Source organism: Manis javanica, chromosome 11, assembly GCF_040802235.1.
Source record: "Manis javanica isolate MJ-LG chromosome 11, MJ_LKY, whole genome shotgun sequence".
In the NCBI taxonomy this organism is placed as follows: domain Eukaryota; kingdom Metazoa; phylum Chordata; class Mammalia; order Pholidota; family Manidae; genus Manis; species Manis javanica.
The window spans coordinates 96427279-96451989 of NC_133166.1; the positions used below are offsets into that span (position 1 = coordinate 96427279).

General features: G+C 40.1%; 1 protein-coding gene and 1 long non-coding RNA gene across 2 annotated transcripts in view; both read left to right on the forward strand.

Annotated features, from left to right (window-relative positions):
• LOC140844478 (uncharacterized) overlaps positions 1-24711 on the forward strand; it is a 242596-nt gene that overhangs the window by 149748 nt on the left and 68137 nt on the right. The gene's annotated exons all lie outside the window — the stretch shown is intronic.
• SPATA45 (spermatogenesis associated 45) lies at positions 9714-17322 on the forward strand. The gene is made up of 3 exons (XM_037009525.2): positions 9714-9938; positions 11241-11555; positions 17164-17322. The coding sequence occupies exons 2-3, from the start codon at positions 11279-11281 to the stop codon at positions 17181-17183; spliced, it is 297 nt and encodes a 98-aa protein (XP_036865420.1). The 5' UTR covers positions 9714-9938; positions 11241-11278; the 3' UTR covers positions 17184-17322.

Here is a 24711-nt window from a genome sequence, read left to right on the forward strand (position 1 = left end):
CCTGCAGGGGGCGCTCTCATGCAAGAGGCACTCCTTGCAGCCTGCAAAATTAGCCAGAAGAAGGAAGGTAAGAATTACCTTGACAAGGGAGGACATTTTTCATGTGGAATTTTGCATCCTGCTTTGAAGAAAAAGGATGAAGGCCCCTCCCTGCCCCAACAACAAGGCACTAACCACCACTTGCAGCCAAAGAGAAACCACCACAACCTTGAACTCTTGTTCTACTCCAGTAAAATTTGGTGTAAAATCATACTTTTCAGTTTCCTCCTAAAACCTAGTATAAACTGGCCTTCCCTTTTTCTTTTCGGTCTTGCCTATGGTTTGCCTGTTTGCTCATCTCGAATTGCAATTGCTCTGCTATTCCTGAATAAACTCATCTCGCTGTAAATAACTGGCTATTTTATTTTTAAGGTTGATGGGGGAAGGTCAGAGTTTCTTCCTGAGTCTTTTGGGCCTTGATTGTTTTTAGGTGGAAATAATCTGCAAGCCAAAGCGGTGCATCCTGGGGTGGCCTGTCCTCAACCCCACCATAGCAAACCAGAGTAATGGGAAAATGGGGATAGGAAACCTTCAAAGACAGTCTGAAATCTCTACTGGTTGGCTTAAGAATTATTCAGACTGGGTTTCCTTTTTTTATTTTTTATTTTTTATTTTGGTATCATTAATGTACAATAACATGAGCAACGTTATGGTTACTAGATTCCTCCTTTTATCAAGTCCCCACCACATACCCCATTACAGTCACTGTCCATCAGTGTAGTAAGATGCTATAGAGTCACTACTTGTCTTCCCTGTGTTGTACTGTCTTCCCTGTGCCCCCACCACCACCACCACACACATTATGTGTGCTAATGGTAATCAGGCTGGGTTTCTTATGTAACAAATTATTGCATTGTAAAATAATGATAACGTTACTCTTGGGCACAGCACCCATAACTATCTAAATCATCTAATCTAGTATGCACTTAGAAAAACTTGTAATATTCATATTGTACTTTATAGTTTACAAGTCTTTTGATGCCTGGGTTCTTGTTTGCGGAGTTGAAGAATGAACTTAGCAAACACCCAAGGTAGGAGAGTCAGGGAGAGGCTTTTATTGAGAGATACAGTGAGAGGACAGAGCTCCTGGCTGGTGCCAGAAGGGGACAAGAGAGAGCCCAAAGTTGTGCATTGTCTAGGAGTTTTATAGGCAGTTGAAGATTTTTGGGAACCGGATAAAGGCTTAGGGGTGTGGACTTGTTAAGTGGTCCCTGAATATTAAAAATTAACTTAATACAAGAAATTTACTGCCCTGATTTCTCCCTGGGACACTGGTGTCTTAGTTTAGTAGCATATGAAACAAGGCCGCCTGCCCAGCCCCCAAAGTGGGCTGAGTTATTGTCTGTTTGTTAAAGATTAAGTTAAGAATCTTACTTCTTAACTTTCTGGGTGTTAAAATGCAATCTTATCTTTAAGGTGGAATCTTTCCTGCCTTTTACTATGTTGTTTATGGCTGGGCCTGCATGCTAAATTAGTTGCCTAGTTTGCAAATGACCTCATCAAGTCTGAAGGAGGAAAGACAGCACACAGGCCTGGGCTTTTTAGCATGCTAAAGTGAATCTTGCACATGATTACAAATGATTAGCATAATAAAAACATGTGCTACTTTTCTTTATCTGGGGAATATTAACTGATCTCACTGAAGAATTACTCTAGAGCTTAATGTTTAACACAGAGTTTTGCTAGGGGGTTTCCTTGCATGTAGTTACATTGCTCTGACTGTAAATATCCTGCCTTGCTTTTTCCAGAAGCTTTCACCCTATTCTAAGCCACGATCTCTGCCTCACTTTCACCTGTCACTTTGCTTAATCCTCACCATAGCTCCGTACTGATATCAGCCCTATTTTATAGCTGAGGAAGCTGAAGCTCACGGAGGTAGAACTATTCCTCTGGGCTGTACTGGAGAAGGGATGGTTTGAATATAGCCCCTGGCCCTTAGGTGCTATGGCTGTGTCCAACTGATTAGGTCTCTTGATAAGTCTCTTGCCTTATCTGAGAGCTTTGGTAAAAAACAAACAACAATGAAAAATGCCTTCTTATCTTTACAACTGCTCTGCCTTAGTCTTAGTAGTTTTTAAATAGAGTTGAGTGGTCTAGGGTTTTTTTGCTGATCCCTCATGTAGTTCTTTACAGAATTAATTTCTCTGGCACTGTGAACTGCCTTCTTCAATACTAATTTTTCTTCTATCTAAGAGATAAAGAAATGACAACTTTTGTATTTATGAAGATTTTTTATTAATCTGGAGGCTTCCTCTTCTGAGAAAAAAGATATATGAATAAAATAATTCTCTAAGTAAAATGTGAAGCTTTAATAAAATCAATAAAAGTAGCTACAATTTACTAAGTACCTACCACAAACCCTTAGACTATAAGCTCCATGGGGGCAGGTACCCATTTGTCCTCAGTACTCAGAACAACACCACGCACAAGCAGATGCTCAGGAAATACCAGTACGGGTCATAAAGGCTGCCAGACACAGTACAAAGAGCTTTACATGTATATCTCATTTACTTCCAACTCCCTCCCTACCTCCTACCACATACACACATACAACTTAATGAAATAAGCACTTTTATCACATTTTACAGATGAAGAAACTGACATTAAAAGAGATTGAGTAAATTTACTCAATGACACATGGCTGATAAGTAAATGGTCTCTCGGACTCCTACATTTCTCTCAACCAGGGTTCTATGAATAGAACAAAGTTGGAATAGTCCAGATCAGAATGTTCCATCACCAGGGTCACATCTCAGTGGGCTGATCCACATCAGTGGACCTTTGGTTTCCTGTATACCAAAGGTAATTTATAATAATATACCTATGGAAACACAAATATATTTTCCATATATATACAGTTGGTTCTCGTTACTGTGGTAGTTATATTCTATGTTGTTAGAAATGGCATAAAACTAAATATGATTTATTCCCAGAGGAATTAATGTTTAAACAAAAGAGTATTGACAAGAAGCCTACATGTCAAAACATGTATCAGGGAGTCACTCCGGCTGGGAGTGGGGGGGGGAGATTAAGAAAGAGCGGGCTGTGCATCACTTCAGAAAAATGTGGAAAAAGTTTTGAACCAGCCAATAAGATTAAGATAAATGTAAAGAAAACCTAATATGGATATAACTTGATTAGGCCACATTCGGGAAAGAATGTGAACCCCGTAGTACTCAGCGAATGGGGAACCAGGGGAGGGACTCGCATGCTAAGGAATAAGTAGTTTATTGTAATCTCCCCGAGTGTGCCTGCTCACCAGACACCCAATCTTGCAAGTCCGTCATTAAAGCCTCGTTCCACTGTTCTCTTTGACTCCATGTCTACTTATCGAGTTTGGACCAGTCAGCCCGTTTCTCACAAACACTGAATTAGCAAATACGGAGGAGCCATTGCTCCTAGTAGAAACATAGGGTTAGATTCCTGTGGATCTCCAGTCACAATGTTTTTGTCAACCAATCAGTACAAAACCTTATTTTATATGTATTTCTGTTTAAAGACATATTATTTAATGTATATTGTTGATTCATTAACCCTGAGCTCACAGCCAACAGTATAACTCAGACCTGAGAAAGCTTTTCTAACACATGTATATGGCACATCACAGCCTCTTGCTGCTTAGGAACACGGCACAACTCTTTAGCACTATGGGGGCATTCTAAACAGTGAAATCAAGAAAAGGACCCCAAAATGCAATAATAATAACAATAACAATAATAATAATAATAATAATAATAATAATAATGTGACACTAAAGAGACTGGGAAAAGGACACTTTTTACAGTGTAGGGGCCCAGGGCAGGCTGCCTCAAGATGTGCTGCTTTGGCATGCAGATTACGTCAGAGTTGAAAACAACCAAGGCCCCCAAAACTCAGTAAGATACTTTAAGCTTCCCCTTACCTGCATAAAAAGAATTTAGATAGAGGAACAGTTCCAGAAAGAGAGCTATCACCATAGGTAACTATTATAATATGACCTAGGGGTGGTAAGATAAGAAAGTAATTTAGCAAAGTCTGTTTGTTAAATTCCTGTCTGTGTCCCATTGTTTCTGTGAGGCCTAACAAACATTTGTTTACTGAACAATTACTCTTTCATCTTCCTATAAATTGCTTCCCTTTTCCTTTGAAGTCCCAGACCCCTACCACCTTCTCCTTAGTTTCAAATGAACAGGTATACTTTATGGTCCCTGAGGGTCTTTGGACTCTCACATCCGTGTGGACTACATACAGACGTAATTATGGTTTCTCTCCTGTTATTCTGTCCCATGTCAATTTGACTCTCAGACCTCTGCTGGGAATGTGTACATCAAGGTCAAATTTTTCATTGCTCTGCACATTAATGGGATTGACTGTGGAAGTGCCACGTGAATTGATTTTGGGGTAACAAATACATTTTAGTAAGTAGACGAATTTGCCAGTATTGAATACGTGAATAATGATCTATTGTATATACATGCTGAATATTTTCGAAGTCTTTTCAAAAGCCATGGGTTATGTACATTGCTTATCTCCATTTAAGAGATTGTGAAAAGTTCAATGAACCATAGAACTTGACCTATTCCTATGTCACACCCAGCCAGTTTACAGCCAGGACACTTCTATACTCTCACAAGGCCCCCAGGCTGAGAAATATGAGGCCCTACCCTCATTTTAAAGCTCTGCTGTAGCTGTCTTGAAATTCTCAATGATTTTTCAGTAAGGAGCCCTGCATTGTCATTTTGCACTGGGCCCCACAAATTATGTAGCTGATCCTGGTCACATAGCAAGTCAACGATTAATAACTGGAGGGACAAAAATACTATTTATCCAACTGAACAAATCCTTTTTTTCACAGTGCCTAATTTTTTAACATATTAAAGTTACGATTTCTTGAAGGTTGGCTGTATTAAGCTCTTGTTATGTATTAGCTCCTTTAATCCTTATGAAACTGTGAGTTGGATATTATTGCTATTTAACACACCGACTGATTTTGGAAATTAAAAAACCGGGAGAACCTTAAGGTACGATGAGAAAGCTTTATTCAGTCTGGGAGCACAGATCCTGATACCGGCTGAAAGTGTGCTCCGGAGAGTGAAGGGAAAAGGCTGAGATCACAGAGGCTGCAAGTTTGCCTTAGTGAAGAGGGTCTGACTCATTTTCTGGGCCCACAAGTTAGCTGTGATTGGTGGTTGCCAGGGACTAGAACCACAGTCTTGTAAAATACCAGACATTCTGTTAAGATGAGGTAGTTTTGAGAATCCAACCTTCAGAACCAGGAATCATAAGCAGGATATGTGGCAGAGTCCAAAATTCAGGCTCTGAGGCTGTTCCTATTCAGCCATGACTTCCCTCCCTAGCCTCAAGTAGAATTTTGTTTCCCTTTGGCTCAAGTGACTCCATGTTGGCTTGGGTGTTTCAGTAGCCAAGTTGCTTCTGGGTTAATATCCATCCACAAATATATAAGGAAACTGAGGCCCAGAAAAGGTAACTTAACCAAGGTCATACAGTTGGCATAGCCTGAATAGGAACCAAACCTTTTTTACTTCAAAATCTATGCTCTCATCATTACACTCTTGCTGTGTCTAATTTTAGTTGGCTCCAGTTTTCAGGTGATTTGTAATAAGAGTTTGAAATTCGTAATCTTCTTGGTGAAATTTTAAGTAAGACATCTCCATTTCATTTGCAGTAAACTTACAAAATGGCCTGCTAACAAAATATAAATTAGCTCAAAAGTACATAAGACAATTACCTTATTTTCTTTTTCCTTTCCTTTAGTTATTTCCCATTTGTTTTTCATTTGTACAACCCACAGGGAGGACAAACAGTAAAAGTATTAAAACAGATAGAATTTGGAAAGTTTAGTATCTGATAAATTAGTATTGCTTGTAAAAGTAAGTTGAAATTGATGACAAAAATGAGATACTGGGACTATTTGTAGATTTATTTCATCCCTATTTTCTTATTCCCATTACACTGGATAATTAATTGGCGATGGGAATAGTTAGCCTTATTGAGGCCAATTTAATTCTTTAATGTTGAGTGTATAAAAATTTTGTTTTCCTTTAATTTAAACTTATTAGATCCAATACTGAGAAGGTATCTTCTCTTTTCTCTTTTTATTTCTTTAATTGACAGCTTGCCTAAAGAACAACTTACTTAAATCACTCAATTACCAAAGGATCACTTTTTTTTATATTTGTGAGTGAACATTACTCGATTTGCACCTTTAAACAGGTCTATTTCTCAATTGTTTTTATTGGGCTCCTTCATTATACTGAGTTCAAACTCCAAAAGTTACTGTAAAAGATATGATGCCTAAGCTCAAGGCTTTTGCAAGGGAGACAGGAAACAAATATAAAACAGAAAAGTCATACATGCCAGAGATGTCAAAATTAATCTGCAGTTCACTAAAAAATTGTTTTTTTCTCAGGTCCTTTACCTTAAACATTTTTTTTCTCTGATGCTGTTAAAATTCCCAGAAACAAAATGAGTATAGGAAAATTAGGTCCTGAGACTTTGAGTTAGAGAAAAACAGCTTTTCTTGTTTCTCCTAGTCCTAACATTTTAGGGGCAGACCTAAGCTCAGCTCTCAGTGGGAGCCAAGCCCAGCCAGACCCTCCAGAAGCCAAGTTCTCAGGTGAACGAGCCTGGATCAGTCAATCCACTACTAAGCACGATAAAAATGTTTACTGTTGTATGTTGTGGAGCTTTGCAGCTTTACCTGAGCCAGATCTTTACCATCCTTCAGAAAATCCTGGTCTTCCCTGAGACCCTGGAAAGGGGGGAAGGGAAAAAGGTCCAGAATTCCATTCTCTCTTAAAGCATTTCCCTTTGCTCAGAGACAACTATTTTCTGCAAATATAAATACTTCTAAGATTTATTTGTTAGCTAGAGAACTTTGAAAATATACCTCTTTTCCTTTTGTGACTGTAAGAATGAAAAAAATGATGACTGGTGGATTTTTCTAAAACTGTATCTCTGTGTGATATTTGTCACTTTGGTATGTTTCAAGGTCACTGTTCAAAGTGTTCAGAGTGTAAACGACTAAAAGTCTAACAGTTTAAAAGGACTAATCAGATAAATTATTTTAAGTCCAGATGATAGGCTACTACCCTGTCATCAAATATACTTTTTGTTACAAATGACACATATGTAATGATATGAAGAATTCTCATGTTATAATATTATTGAGAAGAAATCAAGACTTCTAAGTAATATGCTTTCATTCACCAAGTGTTTATTAACTTCCTGATATGCATTAGGCAATATGCTAGGTGCTGTTCCCAATTTTATTTGACAGCATTATTGAGATATAACTGGCATACAATAAACTGCACTCATTTAAAATATGTAATTTGATAAGCTTATGCATACACCCCTGAAACCATCACCACAATCAAGACAATGAACATAGTTATAATCCCCAATAGTTTATTCTTGTCCCTTTATAGCCCCTATCTGCTATTGTTGTCCTCAACCTCTCCCCATTCCCAGGCAACCACTGATCTGTTTTCTGCTATTGAAGAGTAGTTCACATTTCCTAGAATTTGGTATGAATGGAATCATAGAGCATATATTCTTTTTTGTCTGGCTGTTTTTCGCTCAGCATACTTATTTTGAGATTCATCCATGTTATTGTGTGTTTCAATAGTACATTAGTTTTTTATAACCGAGTACAGTATCGTTGTGTGGATACAGCACAATCTGCTTATTCACTCAGCTGTTAATAGACATTTTGATTGGTGGAACTTTTTGGCTCATAAATAAAGGTGTTGTTGAATGTTTGTGGAAAAGTTTTTTATGTACCAATAATTTCTTCATATTTCACTTCTGTTGGATAAATACCTAGGAATGGACCAAAGGGTAGGTATATGTTTAACTTTTTAAGAAGCTGCCAAACTCTTTGCCAAAGCTGTTATGTGCCATTTTACATTCTGACCAGCAGTGTGTGAGAGTTCCAGTTCCTCCATATCTTCACCAATACTTGATTAAGTCAGTCTTTTTATTTCACCCATTCTGGCGGTACACAGTGCTCTCTCATCCTAGTATTGATTGACATTTCCCTGATTATTGATGCTGCTGAGCATTTTTTTGTGTGCTGACTTGCCATCTGTTTAACTTCTTTAGCACATTGATAGTATAATTTCTCAGTCTCATGGCTTCTATATTGAGAGTCAGCTGTTAGTCCAGTTGCCCCTCCTTTTAGTCACTGATTGCTTTGTGATTTTCTTTGTTTTGTTCTGTTTTTTTCAAATGTCACTGTAACCTAAGTGTGGATTTAAAAAAAAATCCTGATGGGTATTCTTTAAGCTTCCTGAGTCTATGGATTGGTATCAATCATCAGTTCTGGATCTTTCTCAAACAGCTTTCTACATTGTGCCTCTGCCTCATTCTTGTCCTTTGGACTTCCCCATGCCATGTAGGTTTGCCCTTCTCACTTTGTCCTCCACATATTTAACTTTTTGATAGTGTCTTTTTGTCCTTCTGTGCCAAATTCAGGGTACAGTAATTTACCCTTATCCTTGGGGGATAAATTCCAAGACCCCCAGTGGATGCCTGAAACCACAGTTAGTACTGAATCCTATTCTACTTTTTCCTATTCATACTTACCTATGATAAAGTTTAATTTATCAATTAGGCACAGTAAGAGATTAACAACAATAAAATAGAACATCATAATAATATACTATAATAAATATTATGTAAATGTAATTTTCTAAGAATATCTTCATGCACCATATTTATCCTTCTGATGATGTGAGATGATCAGATAGATGTCTACGTGATGAGATGAAGTGAGGTGAATGGCGTAGGCACTGTGATGTAGCGTTAGGTGACTACTGGCCTTCTGACAGTATATCGGGAGGATCATCTGCTTCCAGACCTCAGTTGATGGAGGGTAACTGAAAACTATGGAAAGTGAAACTAGGGATGAGAACTACTGTAATTACTTGTCATCTATACTGCAGTTTTCTCATTCTCTCTTCATCTTAATACACATCTGCTCCTAAATCCAGGCACTGAGTTTTACATTTATTTAATAACATCTTGTCATTTCTAGAAATTCTTTTTGGTTTCTTGTTTCCTGAAGATTGCAAACTTGTTCTCTTATTTCTTTAAATAATAAAGTATGTGTAATTTTCTATATAGTATGTCTGATGCTTTTAATGTATGTCATTTCCTGGGTCTGTTTTTGCTGTTCTCACTTCATGGTGCCTTATTTACTTGTGTGCTTGTTTGGCTATACTTTGTTGTGTACCATTTTTCCTCTTTGGAAAAGTATCACTGGGGATTCCCAGATGCCTATGATGACATTCTTCCAGAAAAGATTTTTTTAAAAATATACAATTAATATACAATTACATGAGCAACATTGTGGTTACTAGATTCCCCCCATTGTCAAGTCCCCACCACACACCCCATTACAGTCATTGTCCATCAACGTGATAAGATACTATAGAATCACTGCTTGTCTTCTCTGTGCTATACTGCCTTCCCCATGCAGCCCCCACCCCAACATTATGTGTGCTAATTGTAATGCCCCCTTTTTCCCCTTATTCCTCCCTTCCCAACCATCCTCCCCAGTCCCTTTCCCTTTGGTAACTTTTAGTCTATTCTAGGGTCCTGTGAGTCTGCTGCTGTTTTGTTCCTTCAGTTTTTTCTTTGTTTTTATACTCCACAGATGAGTGATCCAGAAAAGATTTGAGTTCGCTTCTTTCATGCACTGGTATTCTCTGCCTGGAACCCCTTCAGCTAAATTCTGCGCTTGGTGTTTCTTGTATCCACCTGGTTGTGAACGTGGGTTGAAAATGCCTGTGAGCATCAGCTAGTGCTTCCAACTTTTCATGGAGGGATTTTGTTTCCCTCAGAGATGTGTTTAGTGCTAAGGCAACACCCTCCCTGCAAATTGGTGATAGAATGTGAGTTTATTTCTAATTTACCCTTACCCTGAGGGAGCAACTCTTTGGGTCCCAACTAAATAGGGAAAAGGTCTACTTTACACCCTCTGCTATGCACAGGCTTTGGGGCTTTGATGCTTTGATGCTTGCCTTGCTCTAAAGGCTAGCAAAGCTACCTCTCTAACCCTCTGGGATGAGAAAATGTCCCCAGGGCAAGAACAGGTTGTGTTTACCTCTTTGGGTCTTTGTTCTGGCTTTCTCTTCATTTTGGGCCTGATATTTCCTTACTGTCTTGTCATTTAATTGTTAACAAATTTAAAGCAATAGTTTCCCCAGCATTTTTAATTGTTTTCACTAGGAGGTTTGTCTGAATAATCTAGTGCACCACAATCACTTAAATGGACATTCTGTTCATTTATATAATATGTGAATGTGAGATTGTTTTTTAATGTCTGAAAGTAGCCTTTGTGTGTGGAAAGGACTACTTATAGTTACTTGAATTCCAAATTAACATTGATTTTCTAAAATTGAAACATTAAAGACCTTTCTGCCAACATTGGATTTCAACATGATTCATGTATTCTATTTATAAATTGAAATGTTTTTGTATAAAAAAGGATCACCTGTATTTTCTCGGAAATTAATGTTCAATTAACCCAAGTCAAAAAGACTAAACACCTCCTAGTAATCAGTCCATTTGCAAAATTAGTTAATATAAGTCCTTTAAATATTTTAAACTTCTTTTGTAAATTTAACAGATCTTATTTTGAAGCATTTCAAATGCCTGAGAAGAAAAATTTATAGCCCTCATAAGTGAAATCTTCTTAAATACTTAACAACATTTGTATATTTTAAAATTTATGTTCTACTCTAGCCAATTTAATGTCTTTTTCTGTACTTTTTCTAATGAAATCCCTTTGGATATTAATTGGGAAAGAAAGGTCTAAAATGCTAATTTGGTTGTCTCTGGATTAACAGTAATCTTAGCTTTTTTACCTTATGTTTTCTGTATTTTCTTAATTTCTACAATGAATATCATTTTTATAATCTGAAGAAATAACACTTCCTAAGAGCAAGAATCAATGCATTGTACATTGTATTAGTTTCAAAAACAAAACATATCCTCTTACTATAACCTTTTATGACCTTTTTTTCCCCCTGAAGAAATGTCAAAAAACCAAAGTCCTTAGGAGGAAACAAAAATAAAAAATGGAGTGAGAATAGCGGGAGGGTGCAGTGGTGGTGGTATTTTGCAGGAGGAGAAAGAGGAATGAGTGAACACTAATTGTGAATACTGGCTAGTATTTTTTCATTTGGTCACAGGACAGCAAGAATCACTTGATGATTATCCCTTCAGCCTAATGGCCTCTATAAGCAGAACCAGTGAAATAATTCAAAAACTGAAAGCAAACAAACAACGCCTCCTGGAGGAGATGAACGAAAAGCGTGAATCCAACTGTTTGGTGGAAAGAAGCAATCAAGTCAGCTTCCTGAGAGTTCAAAGGAGACATTTCAATGGTGCCTATAAATCCGTTACTTGCACCCAGATCAAGGAGCCTGTTCCCGACAGTGGCAGGAGCTCCTGGGTCCAACTGAGTCTCCTTGTGCACACAGAGAAAAAACACTTCCCACCAAAAAGTAAGATGCTATGGTAGGATTCTGCCCAATTGACAGGAGGGATTTATAAGTCAACTTTGGGAGAACTTCTGGGGTTAAAGGAGGTTCCTGAGATAAACTGGGATAGTTTAAAGGCACAGCTTATGTCTGAAGTTAAAAGCATCAGTAAACTACGCTAGTGGATATAAGATCTGTAGACCAGAGAGACTCACATTCTTGTGCTTACAGAATCCCAGACCCCCACCTCCAGGCTGGCTCATTCATTAAGCTCTAGTCTGGGTCCTGAAATCTGCCTTCTCAGCAGGCGAAGGTGTCTCCGATGCTGATGGCCTGAGAACCTTATGTTGAGAAAAGTCCTTACTGTTATGACAGACCACAAAAACTCCAGAGGCCTCCTAGCTCAATGATTACTGTTGCCTCGGCAAAAATTTCATGTGCAAAAATGGTTTTGGTGACACATATCAAACAAAAAGCCCCGAGAAGCAATAATTAAAAGGTGGAGATGGACAGTGACTGTGAAGGGGTATGTGGGGGGGACTTGGTGAAGGGGGGAGCCTAGTAAACATAATGATCTTCATGTAATTGTAGATTAATTATACCAAAAGAAAAAAAAATTTAAAGGAAAAAAAAAAAGGTGGAGAGGTTGGGGTGGGAGTGTGCAGTACCGGTGGTGGTATTTTGCAGGAGTGGGAAGAGGAACTGGTAACTCTTGATTGTGATACTTGTTTGTAAGTGAAGGCAGTCAACTAATGGTTGATTTTTCACTTATTTGGAAAAGAAAAGAGTGTAAATATATTAAATATAACCAGCAAACGATTAAGTTAGATCAGAAACAGAATGGAGATTTAACAATATGGGGGGCTCTGACTTTCCACTTGCCCATGCCCTTAGTGAGACGCGGAAAACCGAGATTCTCCATTTTTAAGTTAATCTGTAATAGTCATGTGTTTATTTTACTCCAAAAATAACTCATACAAGGAGTAATGCCTTTAGACTTCCGAATTCGAAGCAAAAGCTGCGTGCTTTTATTCTGTTTGAATTACTTGGAACTAGATGAGGAATCCACGACTAGGAGATTAGTTCTCACAAATTTAATTGTGGAAGGTAAATCCACCTCTTAGGAAAACATAGTTTACCACTTAACATGAAAACTCATGGTTTTCTATAAAAGTCTAACAAATGTAATTTCTACAACCAATATTAATGTTATAAGCCAACAATTCTGGAATATTAAACCTTTCAATCACAGAAAAATTCTTTGTTCCTTTTAAATAAACAGAGAAATAGAAACTCAACTTTATGATGATAAGATACAGAATAAGTATAGACCCAATTTAAATGTTAGGGTAATGGGTATGCAAATACGTGCTTTTTCTTTATTCGTGTAAACTAGGAGTTCATAGAGGGTGTCTGAGGACCCCTGGGTATTCAAGTCTTTTTCAAGGATCCCAGAGGGCAAGGCTATTTTTGTAATAATATTCAGATATCATTTGCCTTTTTCACGCTCATGCTCTCTTGGTAGTACAATGGAGTTTTCCAGAAGCAATATGATGTGCAAAGACATCCAAACTCTGACCATTAATGAAAGGTGGATTTGTATTGTTGAGTTAAAAATTTTTTTTCTCAGTTTAAATTTCTAATGTGGTAAATATTGAGAGATAAAACACCCATGAACAAGAGCTTGATAGGGTCTTCAATAATTTTTAAAAAGTATGCATCCTGAAGCTAGAGGGTATTATGCTCAGTGAAATAAGCCAGGCGGAGAAAGACAAGTATCAGATGATTTCACTCTTCTGTGGAGTATAAGAACAAAGAAAAAACTGAAGGAAGAAAAATAGCAGCAGACTTACAGAACCCAAGAAGGGACTAACAGTTACCAAAGGGAAAGGGACTGGGGAGGATGGGTGGGAAGGGAGGGATAAGGGGGGAAAAAGGGGCATTTCGATTAGCACACATAATGTAACAGGAAGGGGACACGGGAAAGGCAGTATATACAGAGAAGACAAGTAGTCATTCTATAGCATTTTTCTACACTGATGGACAGTGACTGTAATGGGTATGTGGGGGGGACTAGTAACCGTAATGTTCAAGTAACTGTACATTAACGATATAAAAAAAAAAAGTATGGATCCTGAGACCAAAAAGTTTGTGAACCACCTGTCTAAAAAAATGGAAAGTAATTGTTAACCCAGTGCTGTGGTATTCTGAAACGCTTATACAAATTTTTCCCATGGTTTTTTCATTAACCTCCACTTGAAACATATAGTCTGTGGTTTCAACTTTAATTCTAATCAAGGATAAAAGAGAGATCTTGGGGGCTTATTTCTTTTTATTTCTGCAAGTGGGAAGTACCTGGGCATAGAGAACAGTGCTGGTCTTTTTCTGAATGCCCACTTTATTCTAAAGACTGTTAAGGTTTCAAGGGTCAACAGTAATGTTCTTCTGTTCCTAATCTGAGTTTACATCAATTGAGAGACAGATGGAGTTAAACATGTTGGTTTTTATTACTAGAAAAATTCATCTATATTACAGGAATTGGCTTAAAATAGCCAAAGATGAACCCACCTCAAAAAGAGAACTTCTACCCCATTCCAGTAACAGCTGGAGCCTGGCACTCTAGACCAAATAATGAAGGAGTGAATACTCACTCCCCCAGGAGGCCAGCAGGTGCAAAGGGAAAATCCTCATTTGGAAAATAAGGAGATTGGACATTACCTCTTAAATTTGATGAACATATTCCTCTAGTAGACCCTCAAAAATATGTATTGAATCAAATGATAAACACTTTTAACTCTAACATAACACCGTCTTTGTATAAGATGGCCCTCTTCTGCCTTCTGAATGTTGAAGAATACCAGAGCTCAATAAAGGGCCCTCTTCTCATCATCAACACTTGTTTTTTAGGTGATCTCAAACCAGATGGATTGCAGATGTTTCACCTGTTACAGGACTTAAAATTTTATCTATTCTGATGACTCCGACACTTTTGTTTCTTGCCCTGCCTTTTCTCTTGAGTTCTGGAAACATCCATTGGATTGCATATATCAGACTGCCACGTCTCCTGGATGTTCTTTCAAATTCACCATCTCCGAAAAAGAATTCATGTCTTCCACCCGCCAAGCACACACACTCAGCCCTGCCTCTCCGCATCTCAGAAAATGGCTGAAGATGTAGGAGTACCTCTGACTCTCTTCTTTGTCTCAGATCCCATGTCCTTTCTATTGGGAAGTCCTGTCAACTCGCCCTTCAAAATCAGTCATGCATCTGACCACTGCTACCAGCCTGATACAATCCTTGATCACCTCTCCCCAAAGTACTGCCTCCCAGCTGCCCCCCAGGCTCCACATTTATTTCTTCACATAAGGGCCTGAGGGATCTTTTTAAAATATATACTAGATCCATCACTTATTTCTCAAAATTTGCCTATGGTTTCACACCATACTTAAGAGTAAAACCCATACTCCCTGTCTTGTGATTATAGGCTCTCCACAAAAAGTCCCTGCTTATCTTTACAGCCTCATCTCCTCTACTCTCCCAGGCCTCATTTCTTTTAGCCACTTGGCTTTCTTCCTGTTCTGGGGACCTACCACTCTGGCTCCCACCTCAGGCACTTGACACACACACAGTTCCCTCTGCCTGGAGCTGTCTCTCTCTCTCTCTCTCTCTCTCTCTCTCTCTCTCTCTCTCCCTTACTTTATTCAGATCTTTGTTCAAAAGTCACTTAATCAGAAACCACCCTATATAAATAGAACTCCCAGCACCCCACACCATACCCAGCCTTCTTTCCCTCCTTGGAGTTTGCCACTCCCTAGTGCTAAGCTCCTTTGAAAGCAGAGAAGGCATCTGTTTTTTCACTGCTTTATCTCCAGTCTCTAGAATGATGTCTAATAGGAACTAGGCTGACAGAGTAAATACTGAGACATGGAACATATCTTCCCAGCAATAATGGTGGACCTTACGTCATTCCTCTTGAGACCAGAGCTCATGCTCTTGGACGATGGCTCACAGACCTAGTTTCCCATGGCTCCTTGGTGCGTTGCTGTAGAATGATCTTTAGAAATGAAGAGGATTATAAGGTACATTTTGATGGACATGTACAATAAGAATTAGAAGGCCCTTTACCCTTTTCCTTTGTACATACGGGTGTTAGAGGTAGAAGCACATTCATTCAGCAATTTATTAATTCATTCAACAAATATTTATGAGTGCCTACTTTCTGCCAGGTACTATTCTATGTGCTTGGCAATACAGTGATGAATAAAAGTAATGCTTCATAAAGCCTAGATTCTAGTGGGTATTTCAGTGGTAGGGCCAATAGTGGTAAGTGGATGAATGCTATGTGCAAACCTAAAGCAGTAGGCTGGGCATGGGTAGAAAGTTCTAGGGAGGAGATGCCCTGCTGCCCAAGAGCTATACGGAGATTTATATCCAGGGCATGTGAGAGGACACAAGACTTTTGGGCTTCTTGAGATACCCAATGTGAACATGAATAAGGGACAAAATGACATTTGTCCTAGTGGTCTCGAGGTGGTGAGGCTGTGAGTGTTAAGGGTGAAGGAGGCTGGGAATTTTGCTGAGAGCTCTTGGAGTTCTAGGGACTCCTTTTTGCTTCTATCAATAGTGATGTGAAGACCAGGGGAATTTTCTTAGCTGAAGATCTCCAAGCTCTCTCTTCAATCTTCCACTTAGAGAGATGAATGCTGAAAGAGGGGCCATCTTACTTAAACACACTAGCCTTAAAAACAGAAGAACTGGCATAATGCGTGATCAAAACCGAAAGTTTCTGTGATGAATGCCCTTGTACTGTTCACCATGTAAGAATTTATTCACTATGTAAGAATTCGTTCACCATGTAAGAACTTGTTCGTTATGCTTCAGAAGATTGGAGACTGACGAGAATTAGGCTTGAGATGGATTAATGATTGTACATTGAGCATTGACCCCCCTATACAGAATTTTATTGTTGTTAACAACCATTTGATCAATAAATATGAGAGATGCCCTCTCAAAAAAAAAAAAAAATCATGATAAATAAAACAGCACACATTGAAATAAAGACAGGATCTGGAAAAAAAAAACAAAAAAAACCCCAGAAGAACTGGGTGTCTTAGGCTACTGTAACACTGTAACAAATTCCCATAAACTAGGTGGCTTAAACAATAATTTATTTCTCACAGTTGTGGAGGCTGGACGTCCCAGATCAGGGTGCTAACATAGTCAGGCTCCTGGTGAGTGCCGTCTCCCTGGTTTACAGGGGGCTGTGTTCTTGCTGTGTCTGTCCTCACATGGTAGAAATAGCTAGTTAGCTTTCTGGAGTCTTCTTATAAGGGCACTAATTCCATTCATGAGGACTCCACTCTGATGACTTGATTACCTCCCAAAGGTGCCACCTTCCAATACCATCACACTGTATTAGGGTTTCAACATAGGGATTTGGGGGGCAAACATTCAGTCCATTGTACTTGGGTCTTAAGTTCCTCTTCTGCATTGACTAATCTCACGCATCTAGTCATTTCATGTCTCTAAACCTTTCTGTATCTGTGAAACAGTACTCATCCTCTGCCCTCAAGGTTATTTTGGAACTACGAAATATAAGTTTTATTGCAAATACTTATTTTTTATTTTTCAGATAATGCCATATTTGGATGAGGTGCATCTCAGAGACACACAGAAATACAACCTATTGGATCCTTCTTCAACATCTGTCAAAACCATTTACAAATATTAATTATAAAAGAAGCCAAAGTAATTCTCTAGATTGCCAAGAAAACATTTACTACATTTTCATTTTCCCATTCTATCATTTAGACTTAGATGTTTTGAGGAGAGGATTTGAGTTATTAAAAATACTTTCAAAGATGAATGGCCTAAAAGTTCACTTTACAGTGATGTTCTATTTACTAATTGAAAGTGTTTAAAAGGTTCATATTTGTTTTTGCAAATCAGTGGAGTATGTTGACCAACCCCACTAAGCAAGTTGAAGGATAAAGTTTCTCAAAGTTAACTCTTGGTTCTATTGCTTGATTACATTAATTTATTCTTGTTAGAGCTACGATTTTGATAATTTGAATAAGAGAAGAACTTGAGCAGGTAATGTAAGGTGCATATGGAACCTCTTGTTATATTTCACTGCCCATCCCCAGAGTGGGAATTACTAGCATCATCTCTTAGCCAAACCTTATTGGTTACTCTTGTCTCTGTGCCATTGCTTCTTGGATAGTAGTCTAATTTATAAATTTTAGCCTGGCTTTGTTCCTTTTTCGTTTGAATTAATAGCCTATTCCATTTGGCAAGCTGAGCACTGCCTGGCCTGGAACCCAGCTGCTGCTCGGCGTTCGTCTTTACATCACCGAAATATTCACCTTTTATTTGGTTGCCTTTTGCCTCCATAGAAAGCTCAGATTCATAAGCCAAAGCACTTTAATACTGGAAGAGATATGAAGCAGTTGGCTGGCCGAAAGCCCTACTGCGGCTGGGGCAGTGCCCGGGCACGGTGTGGATGAGATCCATCAACTCTGAGGGTATTAAAAAAAAAAAGCCAGACCCAGAGCTAACTTTGTGCTTCCTGAGAAGGCAGACACCTAGTGCCAGGAGCTGTGAAAGGATAGCCTGCCAGGTTCAAGGGCATTGATAGGAGACATGAGACTCCTGGTTCCGAGGCAAAGGACTTTAGTACTCAGAACACAGCCAGTAAGTAGCACGAGCCTCGTGTTCTGGTTGGTTCCCTCCCCCTCCCCCCACCATGGGAAGCTGTCCAGAGTGATGCCACACACGGGTTTTGCCTCACGCTTGAAGACCCCTGAGCTTAAGAAATCCAACCTTCGCCCAGAGGAAGGTGCTCTCTTTATTATACTGGACAGTAAATAAACCTCCCCTCTGTTCCAGTGGGAGACGTTATCTTTGTCTTCTCAGGCCTTGGCTATAGACACTGTTGAAGAAAGTCTGAAACAAAAGCTGTCAGTGCCTCTGCTCCCAAGATGGTCAGAAATGCAAGAGACGTAGGAAGAATTACCTCCCAGCACTTAGCCCAAATGAAGCATCATTTCCGGGCTTGCTCTAAGAGAATTCTAGGCATTAAGCGCCTAGTAAGTGAGCACCAGCTTATGCATGATACAATCACCAACGTCTCTGGCCTCAGCTCTCTATGATCCCCTCCTACCTTCACCCCTCTGGTTTTATGGGACTTGTTGTGGTTCTCTGCCGTGTTCTGCTATCCCCTCTTCACCTGGCTGACTTCAGTTGAAAACCACCTCTTTCTGGAAGCCTTCCTTCCCCCAACCCCTTTTCCTCTTCTCTGTTTCTATTTTGCCCTCCTCTACACAGCCTACAACAGCCAACAGCTAAAACCAGAAACTCAGAAATTACAACATATATTTTGGACTCTGACCCCATCTGAAATCACAAGTCCGGCAACGTCCTCCACTGACCCCCAGGAGGGTCTCATCCCAATGCACGTGCTCGTGCTCCCTCATCAACATGGGGGGACTGGCGTTCAGTTGCCTCATCTGTGCTGCCCACAGAGCCGTCTGTGGTGAGCTCCAGAATCATAGCCCTCCTGTGCAAGAAGACTTCCTGTGGCACCCCTGGAGCTCCCGAAAAAAAGTCAGTGGGGCCCAGCACTGCTGAAGCTGCCGGCATCCAATACCTCTTTCCCAGAAAGGTCCTGCAGGTCACAGTCCGAGAGATACGTGGCTTTCCTGGCATTGCGTATCTATCCAAAGGCAGGCACCAGGCGGAGCCGGAAGCCTAGCAGCCCCACCCAGGACACTCAGGCTTCTAAGACCTGTGAGCAAGAAGGGCCTCAGGCAACATGGGCTGGAAGTGAACCCAGGCCATGAAGCAGGGCGTGTGCCTGTTTGAGGACCCTGCGCTGCAAACGTGTTGCTCAAAACTGCACTTTTCTGTCCTTTCTGCGGTCTGGAAGTTGGGTGAACTGGCTTCACTCACAGAGAAGGGGCAGAGGCAGAGGGACTGCGGACGTTTCCCTTGGAAGTTTTGGTGGAAAACCTCCTTTAGATGATCCCTCTCACCTGTTGCAGGCCTCCCTTCCTCACTCAGGAGTCCACAAAGTGATGTGAAAGAACAATCGGAACCAGAGATACAGCACTGGAGTTAGAATCGCCCGAAGTTTGAGTCCTGGGCCTCAACTCTCTCCTGCCTTGAGCACAAGAGGGACAGACTTCCTCTGATTTCCTACCTTAGGAGGAGATTTCAAGATGATGTGTCAGGCATGGATGACTTGAGGCATCTCCTGTTTAATATTATCTTTCCTGTCAGTGAAACAAAACAAACATCACCTGTCATCCTGTAGTCACAGAGGTCATCCAGTTCCTCAGAGGTGAGTCTCTCTGGCCCTAGGGCCTCGCCCTCTGCCTGGGAGGCTCTTTCTCCATTCTTCTCAGCTTTCTACCCTTGAGCATCTCAACTAGCCTGTCAGCTCCTCAGAGGCCTTTACTCCCACAGTGAAGTAGGCAGGACTCTGCTATGCAAATATTTATTACTAAGGCAGGCAAACATAAAAGTCATGGAAGATGTTTTATAAGCTCAGTGAAGTCCTTGCTCTGCTTTGCGACTCAGAGTGTGGTCCATGGACTAGAAGCAGCTGCGTCATTTGGGAGTATTTTTGTTACAGAATCCCAGGTGTAAGGGGGGAAGACCTTTCCTTTCTTCCCCTCTAGGTTCTTTAATAATTAAATTGACGTTAAGACAGATTAACAGGAGAAAACCAAATTTATTTTCGTACCTATGGAAGCTCACAAAAACACAAGACTCGAAGAAGGGACCAAAGCAGGCAGTTTTTACACCTTTTAGACTAAGGAGTCTGTATGGAATTAACAAGGCTTAGGATAGTAAATCGGGGAGAAAGTAACCAGGTTTGTTTATGCAGCCTTCGCAGCCCTGAATTTCCTATCTTCGGATCCTGGTACAGGGAGGGGACCTTCCACATGGGAGATTTATTTCCTGCTTTCAGGGGGACAAAGGAGGGTCAGAGGATCATTCTTGCACTGGCTGCTTCTTAAATAACTTTCACTTAAAATAATCAGTATGCCAAAGTGGCACCTTTTGGGACAGCCTGCCCTGCACCCCAGCCTGTTTCACCTCAGATCTACTGAAATCTAGTCTTTGAACAAGATCCTTAGGTGACACAGATATTTTAAAGTTTGAAAAGCACTGCTGTTTATGGCACATCCACGAACACCTTTCTTGAATGAGTCACTCCATTTTCCAGCACAGGGTTCTCACCTCTGGCTATACCTTGGAAACATCTGGTGAGTTCTAAAAAAAATCCCTCTACTCAGGGCCTGATTCTAGTATATTTATTTGAATTGATAGTCATTTGAATGACCTGGGCTGCCCCTTAAGCATTAGAACGTTTAAAAAACTCCCCTGGCAATTCCGCTGTGCAGCCAGGAATGAGAACCACTGTTCCAGCTGAGACTGAGAGAGCTTTCCAGTCAAAGTCAAGAGGCAGGATCCTCTTAGGGGCAGAATTCCAGACTGGAAGGAATCCTAGGCCTCAGGAATCATTCTGAAAAGTACAGGCCAAATGTGAGCACATTCTTCTCTGTTAAGGCTAGCAGGTGCGTATTTTAGTCTTTATGGGTGGGTGTTCCCTGTTGCAACTACTCAGTTCTGTGGCTGTAGGATGAATGCAGACATATGAAATGAATGAGCATTAACTGTGGTCCAATACAACTTGATGGACACTGAAATATGAATTTCATATAATTTTCACATATTGTGAAATATTACTATTCTCTGGATTTTTTTTTCAAGCATTTAAAAATATATTTAGTTCATGCAAGAGGAGTATGTCTGGCTAATCCAATAGCTGAGCCTCACTCATTTTATCAAGGAAAAATCATTTTGTTAATGAATAAAGCCTCTGCTGTTAACTGAATGGAAGGTTGTGGTGAAGGCCTGTGGAGCTGGGCCACCATCAGTCTCTTCTCCACTAACTCTAACTGACCAACCCTGGAATTGGTTTTCCCTTCAGGTACTGACTAGCCTCTCCTAGATTATGGATAAAAATGGTCTAGACACACATAGATACATCACACTGTTTAACCTAAAGTATTTTAAAACAAATTGCAAGCAGTGTAACACCAACACAATTCCTGAGTCTAGCAAGTACTGAGTACTTGTTGAAAAAGTAAGTACTGAGTATTTGTTGAAAGAATAGGTAGTACAGATTGAAAAATTAAGGTGGGTAACCCATCTGTACCCCTACCAAAATACAAATTATTTACAAAGTAGAACAGTCTAGAGTGCTAAGGAGAACGCAGACAAATGAGAGATAATTAATTAGTCCCATTGGAGTGAGCATGCCTGAGGCCTGACCAGGACTCTCAGGGGCCCTGAAGTGAATCCTGACTCAGTTGCCCTCCCACCTGCCCCAGGAGGGCTCTCTCAGGGAGCTGCAGGAAGAAACAGATAGCTTTGCCCTCTTGTCTTTCCAGAGTACTTTACTCCTCAGAATTCTTTTCCTGATGGAAAATGAAAGCTTTTGGCTCATTAATTATGCATATCGTTAAAAAAATCTCATTTGCTTCTCTATTCTATTTTTTCAGGATTAATATTCATTCTCTATTCATGCTTCTTTATTCATTATTTTCAGGATTAAAATGAACAAAATTGCCCAATACATACACTTAATTACTTGGTTACAGCAGTAAAGATAGATCCAGGCATAATGTGGAAATGTAAATAGAAACCTTTACAGCACAATTACCTGTTAGATTTCTAGCTCACCAAGATTTTTCATTATGATCAGATTAGTCTCTTCTTTTTACTAGTTGTTGAAATTCTCTAAACTGTCCTTTTATAGCTTTAGGAAGAGATAATTAATCAGGTATGTATGATATCAGAAACAGAATGCCCTGATTGGCTTCATAAGGTTGATTGCACTGGAGGTCACTGAGAACACTACTTTGTTAAGATTTTTAAAATTAGGGCAGTTACATTAGAACAGATAGAATGTTTTTTATTTTATTATTCTATAGGCATTGGGATAGATTGGGAACTTTAGACACCCACCTCCAGATTTGTAACTCCCAAAACTCTACTGAGCATCTTAGGTACAGCGGTAAGATGTTCCTCTATCTTCTACTTGTCTTCAGTTTTACTTTTAACCTCAGATTCTACTCCCCTCTTTCCACCCATCCCCAGCCTCCAGAAGTCCCAATTCTGAGTCCTTGTATGAGCTAATGCAGAGTCCTTGGAGGCTGTGAAGGGGCCCGCATTGTGTTAGATCAGCAATGGTTTCCAAAGCTTCCTGATCAATGTTAAATATGTCACAAGCTGGAATTGCTCTAAGCAGCAGCTCTATTAGGGCTCTCCAGAGAAATAAAGTCAATAGGATGTGCGTGTGTGCCGGGGCACGCGTGTGCATGTCTCTCTTTCTTTCTATGTCTATCATCTACTGAGAGAGACTGAGATTGATTTGAAGGAATTGGTGCATGTGATTATAGAGGCTGGTCCCAAATCTGCAGGGCAGGCCAGCAGGCTGGAGATCCAGGGAAGAGTTGATGTGCAGTTTGAGTTTGAAGGCAGTCTGCTGGCAGAATTCCTTCTCACTTGGGAGAGGTCAGCCTTTTTTCCATTAAGATCTTCAACTGATTGGATGAGGCCCACCCACATTATGAAGGTAATCAGCTTTACTCCAAGTCCACTATATGTTAATCTCAGCTGAAAAGTATTTTCACAGAAACATCTAGAACAGTGTTTGACCACATATCTGGGTACTGTGGCCTAGTCAAGTTGACACAGAAAATTAACCATGTCAGAGGCTGTCCTCAAAATTAACCCTTTACCTTACAGGAATTCTTTAGCGGGTGGAGGACCCAGGGCAGTGCTCATGACTACGTTTCCTGTTCTCTGAATCTACTGGAGTGGATCTGGTGCACTCTGGCCTCACATATGCTCTCTAGAACCAGAAAGGAATAGATGAGACCCCACACAATGAAATGTGTTCTCTTCAACTTAGCAGGTAGCTTAGGAAATGCACAGGGCAGCCTTGGTAGAACCCTTGAGATTTAGTCAAGAGTAAGGCTGAATGGCACTCAGGAGGAATTGTAAGAAAATTTTAGATGTTTCAGTGATAGTCTTAGACTCCTTAACTGTAGAGAAGGCAGAAACAAGAAAACTAATTGTGATATTTTGAGTGTAATTCTTAAGAGAAATCATAGGCCTGGAGAGGAGCTGGAAAACATCCTGGCTAGACCCTGAGAACATATGCGGGGCTCAAGTCCCACTGACCAAGAGACAGACATTCTTGCACCTGAGTCCTGCCCAGGCCCTTGGGAACATACGCTTGGCTAAAGACTCATTACTATCAAACCCCAAAACTTCTTCCTTTTGGCGCTGTAGTCTGACTTAGCCCTTCACTGCCTCTGAAGTCTTCTACTAAATCTGGCTGTCACCAATCTGGACTCCTGCATTTCCCTGGCTTTCCTGACTTAGCACTAACTCATATTAATAATAAATGCTTCCATCTGAGCCCAAGATAAGAAAGAGGAAGCAGACGAAAATGGATTTGCATGTAGAGTTCCTCTATAGGAAGCTACTGACTTCAGAGGGTGCCTGTTAAAACGGACTTTCCCTGACAACGTATGTTCATTAGTTTGGTAAATTTGGTGACAATATTACATTGACAAGCTTTGCTATGGTGGTGAGGGTAGAGATGTGACACCCCAAGTCTAGAAGAAGTCTTGAGCGGGAATGGAGTTCTCTTGTGAACTTTGGGGACTGGAGAGAATTTCCCCTAGAACTTGTTCTGTGTGGGGTTTTGGGATACAATTTCACAGGCTTGATCCTTTGTCTGATTCCAAAGAGTGTATTCTTCCTGGCAAAATTAATTCTTCACTTTTCTTCTGAACTCCCAACAAGAGGCCTTTCATAATTTAATAAATAGGCAGTGAATTATGGCTACTGATGAATTGCAAGGCATAACCACCCCTCAGGGCTAATGGCTCAAGAGCATCTCTGGGGTGGAAATCAGGGAGGAAATGTGGTATTTGTAAAAAAGTGCTGGAATGGAAGTCAGGGAATTACGATTCTAAAAAAATCAAACATTAGCTGTCAGAATTTATGTTACTTATTTAAATTACTTGGTATTCAGGGGTAATTCACAGAAAAGTCCTGTATGGAGGACATTAGACTTCTGGCATTTTCAGCT